The sequence below is a fragment of the Apteryx rowi genome, unplaced genomic scaffold (assembly GCF_003343035.1).
Source record: "Apteryx rowi isolate R43461 unplaced genomic scaffold, aptRow1 scaffold_1001, whole genome shotgun sequence".
In the NCBI taxonomy this organism is placed as follows: Eukaryota; Metazoa; Chordata; class Aves; order Apterygiformes; family Apterygidae; genus Apteryx; species Apteryx rowi.
Window position 1 is genome coordinate 90,436 of NW_020447200.1, and position 9,233 is coordinate 99,668.

Below are 9,233 nucleotides of genomic sequence, written 5' to 3' on the forward strand. Positions count from 1 at the left end.
TGGCGGCGGCGCAGGGGGGCGCTTCCGCCGCCAGGAAGCGCCGCCGCCGCCGCCCCGGCCCTGCCGGTGCCCGCCGCCGGCTTTCCCTACGGCCTCGGGCCCGGCGGCAGCTGCCCCGCGGCCTTCCCCCAGCGCAGGCCTGGGCCACCCGGTGGCCTCGCACAGGCCGTCGTCGGTGTAGAGCTGGGCCGCCTTGCAGCTCTGTTACGCCGACTGCCCTGTCCTGTGATCCTTTCCTTAAAGGTTAATTCCGGAGTTTTGCATGAAAAGTTATTACGAGCAGGAGAATATTACTAAAATAAGAAATAGAAGAAGGAAATATGAAAAGCAGAACTGTCCTGGAAGCTCTTTTCCCTCCTCAGAGGACAATTTCAGTTGGCATTCTGCAGCCCTGAAGTGTCCTCTCTGCCTTGATGGGCTTGCTGAGGGTCCCTGCTGTTCAACCTGACGTTTCATGCGCCACTTCTTTCAGATCAAGGGTGTGATGATTATTCATTTTTCTCCACACAAAGATCCAAGCTTTCTCACTATGTTTTCGTTATACCTGTGTGTCTGTTGTCATTAGAGGGTTACATTTCATGGCCTCTGGTGTCATCAGCCCATGCTTTCTTAGATACATTCTGGAGATCTGGTATTCTTCAAATATGTGTGATTTATGGCAAATACATATAATTCTGGCTAAGGCTAGAATCTTTTGATGTGTGTGAGTAGTTCTGCAGCTCACAGTCACCTGTGACACATGTATATTAATCACACGCTGCTCAAATCAATCTACAAGTTACTTAAGTACTGGGGTGAATGTCTGCTTCCTGAAACACTGTAATATGCTTCTGTAATTTGATCAAGCCTAACACTTAAATGATGTCTCGTTTAATGAGACATCCCTTGATAGGATGTCTGCACAGGAGGAAACTTCAGGTATTTTTCTGCCTGATACCTTTTGATCTAAAAAGCCTAAATGGAAGATCTGGAAGGGTAATTCCAGTTCAGTACAAACTCATCGGTTCTTTTAGAGGTGGAAATAGTCTCTCCTCATTTGACTTCAACTGTCTAAAATTTAGCCAGCTCACATAAGCTAGTTCTTCAAGCTCTCTCTGCAGTTGATGGAGAGAAATAGGCTCCTATAGAAAGTGCCTTGTCCCATCCTAGGGTAGATATCCAAGACGTGGGATGAATCCCCTTTGGAAGTGTTTTGCTGTGTTTATAGCTGCTGTACTAGTCACAGTACAACTGGAACCTACATAGTCAGTTTAGTCTCTATATATAACTTGTAGGGAACTACAGTTAGGTGAAGTGAATCCTGGCCTCAGTGTCATTTGTGACCAAAAGAGTGACCTCATTTAGTTTCCCACGTATTCCACAAGCCCTCATGTTCCCCACTAAACCAAATGATATTAAGTCTTCCATGATCGAGTGTATCTGAATCAGCTGATGAACATTATCTCATCAAGCCAGAGACAGCCCCTCAGGTTTTTAGGGGCTGCTAAGCATGTGATGGAGGTTTATCTGTGCTTTATGTGTATAATACCACATATTCACGTGGTTGTTGATACTTTGCATCTTTCTTAGAAATGCTACTGAAAAATTACAAGCCTGCTGTCTTTGATAAAGTAAGGGCAGCTACAAGAAAAGCCTCAAAGTCCTCTCTTCACATTGCATTCCCTAATACATAAAATACAACTGGAGACCTTTCATCTTCATTTCTGTCATCCTTGCAACTTCTCAGTTATACTCAATACATGTTGCCTCTGTCCTGTTATCCCAAGCTCTGAGCTTGTCTTTATGCCAATTACGATAGACTAGCTCTACCAGAGAACTGGCCTGTTACTGAAATCCTCATGTTATTTTAACTAACTGAGCTGAAAGTAATACTCTGTGGCCTGTGAGCCAGATTGGACATAGTCATACACAGATAAGAGTACTTTCTCCTACTGGCAAATGTCTGAGTCCCCCAGATTTCAGCTTGTTTTGCAGTCACTCTACTCCCTTGAACAAGTGATATCTAACTACCAGCTTAAAGCACGAAGTATCAAAGGAAGTCAGTGATAATACGAAGTGTCACTGAATGAGAAATTAATCTCTGTTCACAGAGATATATTCTACATGCCCGAGGTATTGTGATAAAACACATTTCAGAAATATCACTTCTGAAAGGAAAGGTATTTTTTATATACTAAACACTTATATGTGAAGTGTTTTGATAAGACAACTGCACTGTGTCCCCAAAAGCTTAGTTTATTGACATCTGTAGCAGTACTTGCTGCATAAGGAACAAATTACAGCACTATTTTTCAAGCTGTCTTCAGATCTTGGAGACATACTGAAGCATAAGGGAGACTTGTGGAGTCACAGGGAAAAAAAGATGCAGTAAACAAGCTTTGGTACTTTGTAGTGTGAGTGGAAATCCCTGCTGGACCATGTGTACATCTCATAATACAGTCATTAGCTCTCTTCTGCCGCTGTTGTGAACCTGCCATTGGATTGTTTCTCAGGGTGAGCAGGACTACATTGGACAGCGATTAAGCAGAAAAACAGTAGTTGAGGCCACCTGTTTAACATCAAAAAAACAAATTCCCTTCCACCTTTCATCAGCTGGTCAGCACCTTGCAGGCTCACCTGTACCTTGGTGATGGTCACAGTATAAAACCCTCCTTCAGTTAGATAGTTCTTACTTCTAGCTATAAAACTGGGGAGACATGGCCTGTGCTGAAGGAGAAAACAGTATTAGAGATGCATGAAATTATTCAGTCTTGTATTCATGAGTCTCAGTCTAAATTGTTGTTATTAGTGTGATTCTGTGATATACACATAACATGAGAAACTCTTAATTTCACCATTTTGTATAGGTGAATAAACTGCAACATCCTAGACAAGCTATGATATGCATAATAAATATTAGAATTCAGTATAATTATAATACAGTAAAATATAAGAAATGAATAATGTTGTGAGGGTTTCTTTTAACTCCTGATGTTTTTTTTCTTTTTCCTCTTTGGTAATAGGTTCACAGATAAAATAGTTGAGATACCTCTTGGGAAATAGGTGGACTTGCATGTGTTCAGCTGACTGTTGCATTTCTGCTGTAGCATTTCCACTGATGATTTTCATTTCAGAGAAGACCCAAAGGGACACGGTGTCATGGCGAATCTGTTGCTTTGAGTAATTCAAAGTCATTCAGATCCATTACTGTGTAATGTAAGAATGTTAGTAGTGTTATACATGATTCTTGTGGGAGTTGGAACAAATTGGAAGCAAAGTAGTAATACAGGTAGTTGAGGGTTCTTTTGTAAGTATAACACTACAAAGATCACATTCTTTTTCTTGTAGATATTGTGTTGGGATATATGCAATTAAAACCACAACTAAATTATATCTGGAAGGAATATGCCTCAATCTTTTATTTGTATGTATGTGAGAAATATTTTCTATTAGTTTTGGCTATAGTATATAGTGAAGGAGAAGGAAAAGGAAGGAAACCTGTTAGAGTGCCACGGGCAATGGAGAATGTAAGGAATGTCCCAGTGTCCCAGTTTAAACTTTGTATTTAAAAAAAAAAAAAAAAAGCAAAACATGTAATATAAATAGAAACAGCACTACTTCCAGAACCTTAGAGCCTGATTATCATCTTGCAACAGTTCTGTAGTGGGATTTTTTGCCCTTATAGAGGAGTGAACAAGGCTTTATTTCTACTATGCAACCAAGCTCTCTGCTTCCTTTCAGCTTGGAGGATGTGGTGTTCTGGGATCAAAGCATCACCCAGGCAAATGTGTTAAGGAAGAGGAGTTAATCTGAGAAACAGTCCAAGAAAGAAGATCAAAGGCTTTTCTTAGAAGGGGGCATAATCCATTTCATCTTAACCTACTCTTAAGAAGAAAGCACCTTAGCCTTACCCTATGGTGGGTCAGTCCTGCTTACTTTCACTTGAGTCAGTGTGCATGCGCAGACACGCTGAGAAGGGCCTGCTTTGGCCAGAGGTCCGGACAAGAAATGTTCATTGCTTTAATCCTGCTCGATCTCTCCAAAGGGATCTGCAGTGGGCTGTTGGCTCCCTGCCCAGGGGAGACCCCCCTTCCAGGAGAGCGGCATTAGCTTGTCAAGAAGATAATGCATTCAACAAAAGCTTATGGCAGGATTTTCGTTTTTCTCTTGTGCGGAAACAAAATCAGCCTACAGACTCCATTTGATATGAGATCAACTCTTTCAGTCATTCAGATTAACAAATAACATTTACTTGTAACATTTTTTCTTGTATTTCTCTGAAGAAAGAGAAAACCAACATGGGTTTTTCTGTAGGAAAAGCAGGTGTCTGTTTGGTGCAGGTGGAATTCTGATGCTCTGGAAGGTGCAGGTGACCTGCATTTACAGTAAACATAGAAAAGAGGTCTGGCTGCAAAGAATAGTGTGTTTGTGTTACCAAACTGAAACATAACCCTGCCTTTTGAACAAGGCTAGACTTTTGGCAAAGTTGTAGGGAGCTCTGGAAACTTCTAGCATCTGAGGCACCCAAGAGGAATGCTTCCATTTCCTTCCATTTCCTTCCTCCTTTTCCTTACTGTCACTGCAAAAATCATAGAAACTGGGAAAGATCTTTGCCTGTGCTGCTTGTGAAAGATAACAGAGTTTCAAATTAAATAATGATACAATCAAATGTCATTTTCTTACTTCAGGCATTTGCATACAGATCAACATCCTCTTTACTTTAAGAAGACTTCTAAAACCTGACCTGCCTCAGTGAATGAGCTATTCTCATCTAACGAATCATTTCTGAAAACTTTTCTACTAGAGACCTTTCTGACAGCAGAAGTTACAGTGCAAGTCATGCTGAGAAGCCCATGCTGTTCAATAGTTTTCACAGATTTTTTAACGGTAGGAAGAGTCTCTTGATCGTTTGATCTGAAGTGAATTGCACATACTATGGAGCCTTCTCCTGTAATTCCTGCTTTGCACCCCTATGTTCCATCTGAGCTATGGCACATATTTTAGAAAGACATTTAGTTGTGACTGAAAAAGATCTCAGCCCCTCGTGAAATGTAGTAGCTGACTCTCAGGTAATGCTACAAAACCTTCAACTTGAAGCACCAGCTCTTGCTAGGTGATGTCAGTGAAGGAGGTAAAAGTAGATGGATACTTGCCCTGGCTTCTGAGCCATTTTGGTGCTGATCCTACCCCTGGCATAAATCAGAGTCCAGAATTGTTCTCACTTATTTCTTTCTGGAACTGTCTGTATGTATGTTTATCATACATTGAAGATTAAAATCTAGATTGTTCTTATATCATTGCTTTTTGAAGCTGCAGAACAGGCCAGCAAAGATACAAAAGCTGGCTTGAAAATGCACACTGACATCATTGCCGCTCGTTTCTGACTCAGCAGAGACATAGATGTGTTTCTCAGAGTGGAGGATGTTGTTTCAGTTATTCACCGTTCTGAGACAGCTTGGCATGAAACACTGAACAGGGCGGAAACTTTCACTTTGAGCAAAAGAACAGTTTTAATAGAGCCTACGTGCTGGTACCTTTTCACATTCTTCCCATAGCTCTCCCAGACCAAAAGTTCAACTCACCAAACTGATGTTGGGAGAACCAGCAGATTTATTTCACTGCAAACGTGTTTCTGGAAAGATTTTGTAACTATGGAACCCTTCAAATACACTCCATTTGCTGCAGAAGATGACCCTAACACAACAGAACATCCTAGAAACACAGGTTGGGACATTATGCCCTTACACTGGCAAAAATCCTTGTCTTCTGTCCACCTCTTCTCTTTGGCAAGCAAATTGGAGGATGCAGCACACGTCTGGCACAGTCAAGAGGAATTTTCCGCTCCCCAGTTAAAGTTATATGCAGAGTCCATCTAGCAAGCCAGTATCTGTGTAAACATCTAGTAATACCTACACTGCTGTCTGGGGGCAATCAGAGCATAACCGTTACATTTGTTTTTTTGAGACAGATGTTCATAGTAATGACCAGAACATCTCTGCAATGAATAGAAGCAGGCAAAATGTTGAAGATTTTTGAAAATGCACACTTTCAACTTGTGAAACTCACACTTCTTGAAAAAGCCTCTCTTCAGGTGAAGAAAGCAGTTTTCCTCTTATGCTTGCACGTATTCATTCTCGATCTGACATGACTTGCAACCACAAGAGAGCACTCTTTCCTTTGATGATTTCTTAGCTTCCCCAGAAAGCTAGAGAGATGCCATATAAGTTTTGCAAACTGCATGTGAGCTGTTTCAGTTAGACCAGAGCAGCAGAAACAACAAAACTTGCAGTTGTCTTTTGGATTTCATTGTGAAAAGCCTTTGGGTAGTTTTCAGATGACAGAAGATCCTTGGTTCCTGAAAGGGAGGAGTTCTGCCAAAGCTTTGAAGATCCATGTAAACTTTCCAAATTACCCATCTTTTGGAGACAATTATATCAAACGATACTGTGGATTGCAATACATGAGAAGTGTTTAAAGCCTGGAAGATTATTTATGTTTGGCATTAACTCTTATGGTCATAATTTCAAGTGGAGAGAAAAGGAATACACAGGAACCCTCTTATCTTTTGAAATATGAAGATCAGAGGAAAAGCAGGGTTTAAAGTGTGGAGTGATGGTCCTCAAAACCCATCTATAAATTAGCTGGCATCCTACATCTATAAAAACAAGGCTTCGAGCTGATTTTCAGGCACAGAGTGGACCTCATGAATCGTTAGCTGTACTTGAAGAGCTGAATTGTTATATACCATAGGAGGAAATTGCAGCCTGCGGGGCAGAGTACCTGTACAAATGTTTCCTCTTTGCTTGGATTGATACAAGATTTGGAAGCCAAATTCAGGAACTGACAATTGCACTGGTGAAAAAAAGAAAAAGCATGGACAGCAATAAAGATGATGGCAGGCTATTGAACCGGATTGCATTTTCAGGAGCGACGTCCCTGGCTAACAGCCACGGGACTCCCCACGTGGTCCCCCTGAGGGAGCCCTTTGGGGTTCCCTTCCACCTGGACCCATCTTACTGGGATCAAGCCTACAGCGGGCACGCAGGTCACATTTCCTATATCCCATTCCCCGGATACGTGGGCATCTATGACTACTCCTTTGAGCCTGCCTTCGTTAGAAAGAGGAACGAGAGGGAAAGGCAGCGGGTGCGCTGTGTGAATGAGGGTTACACGCTCCTGAGAGCGCACCTGCCCAAGGAATTTGCTGACAAGCGCCTCAGCAAAGTGGAGACCCTGAGAGCTGCCATAAGTTACATCAAACACCTGCAGAGCTTGCTGGACTGTCATCCCTTAGGGTCTGGCGGTAAGGAAACACTCTGTGCCAAGGAGATCACAGAAGCTCCCAGTCCTGGTCCCCCCAGGGAGTGCAACAGTGATGGAGAGTCTAAAACCTCTTCAGCGTCATCCCCGTACAGTGAATTTGAGGAGCCAGGCAGCTAGGAAACATCCTCTCTGGAAACAAAAGCCTTCCAGATCGACTGAAAACCAAATCTAAAACCTTGGGGATTTTGCTGCAGATTAAAATGAATACCAGGAAAAGGAAAAAAAAAGCTAGGAAGAAATAAAGGTATTTTCAGTCTGTCAGGGGACTTTTAATTTTGTCTGCATGAAACCTAAAGAGGCTTTGTAAGCAAGCAGGTTTCTCTCAGATTGCTTCAGCTGTACTACTAAACCTTCTTTAGACTGTAAAAACCGAAGCAATTTTTACCATTCAGCCATTTTACCATTAAACCATTCTGTTTATTTTCTTTTGCCTTGCGCTTGGTGAGACAAACAGATAAATCAGTTTCAGGAAATCCTCCTCCCCTCTCTCCTGCTCCCTTCTGTAACTTTTATTGTCTGTTTTTCCTGACTGCTAACCTGAGACGCACTGGGTTATAAACAATTGGACTGGGAAAGGTAAGATTTAGATAAAAATGTCTTTCCCTAAAATTTTTAGAAAACTCACAAAAATGCTTCTATTTCCGAAAAACATTTTTTTTTCTGTATAAATAGGCCTATATTTGTGAATGGATTTCTTTTGAGTCATCCTCCAAAGTGGAAGAAACAACTCATACTTTGAAAACTGGGCTATATGGTGATTATTTGAAGGATTCTTTTCAGGAAAAGAAAGTCTGACACTTTCATTCCAATCAATACAAGAAAGTGGCAAACAGAGTTTTATAAAACTGCACCTGTAAAAGCAAAGTTCCACTAATGATACCGAAACAATGTTTCCAGCCTTTTTCTTTCGTTTAGGAAAACTGAGTTTGCAGACAAAATATTATTGATTGTGGCTTTTTGACAAGTCAGAGTTTATACGCTTAGAAATATGTTCCTGTAGTGGTTAGGTACTGGTGGGTACAAAAAGGGAAACATTAAATATATCAGTTTACAGCTGCATGAAAATGTAGGCATTTCTCTTTTTTTTTAGAATATTGTATTATTTTTTAAAAGACTACACCTTTTAAGATTAATATTTCAAAATCTATGAAATACTGTTAATTTGGATCATGTCTACTTAAAATCTGATGCAGAATTTTTCTTCAAATTTCTCAAAAACCTTCCTTTTCTCCAAGGCCAGATTTAACCAAACACTTAACTATCTGCTTATATTTAAGTATCTGCCATTCCAAATTAGGGGTAGACGGCTCTTTTTCCATATGCTTCCCACTTACCTTTCAAACTTCTTTTTTGGCCTCATGTTGGAGAAATGGTTTCATATCTTTTTTCTTCCTGTCATGATATGCTGACTGAAAACCTGAAAAAATACTCATGTATAAATATGAACAAATACTGATCAAATACCTCAAAACATGTCCATGAATTTCATTTAAATAAAAAGTGGAATTAATCCTGGCTGTGTTTTTTTTCCACTTTCTATTGATAATAATGAACGGGGCAGCAGTGTTTGCAGGAATAATGAATTTTCAGGAAAGAATAAAGAAAATGATCAGGAAGCAAATATGAACTGCTAACTATGAAACTTGTAAGAGTTTTTAAATCTAGAAAAGGGAGCAGAAAGAAAGGTGTGTGCTTAGGGCAGCTAATCAAAGTTGTTATGTATAAAAATACTCCTCTGCTGATTTCTAGCAAACTACTCTGAAACATCTGATGGTACACTTCTAGCTATTGACTGCCTACCTTCAAGCTCGTGCAGCAAAAGTTTTGGTCTAACTATTGCTGAGGCTCTGAACCCAATTTTTTTCAAAATTTTCAGCCAATAATCTTGAAAAGCAAATACATTCAGGCAAATCACACTATTTACACATGGA

The 9,233-nt window shown here is 40.6% G+C and overlaps 1 protein-coding gene across 1 annotated transcript; it reads left to right on the top strand.

Annotated features, from left to right (window-relative positions):
• The first annotated feature begins 6,852 nt into the window (after positions 1-6,852).
• On the top strand, positions 6,853-7,451 carry ASCL4 (achaete-scute family bHLH transcription factor 4). The gene has a single exon (XM_026063479.1). It carries the CDS (start codon positions 6,853-6,855, stop codon positions 7,417-7,419), a length of 567 nt encoding a protein of 188 aa, XP_025919264.1. The 3' UTR covers positions 7,420-7,451.
• The last annotated feature ends 1,782 nt before the right edge of the window (positions 7,452-9,233 follow it).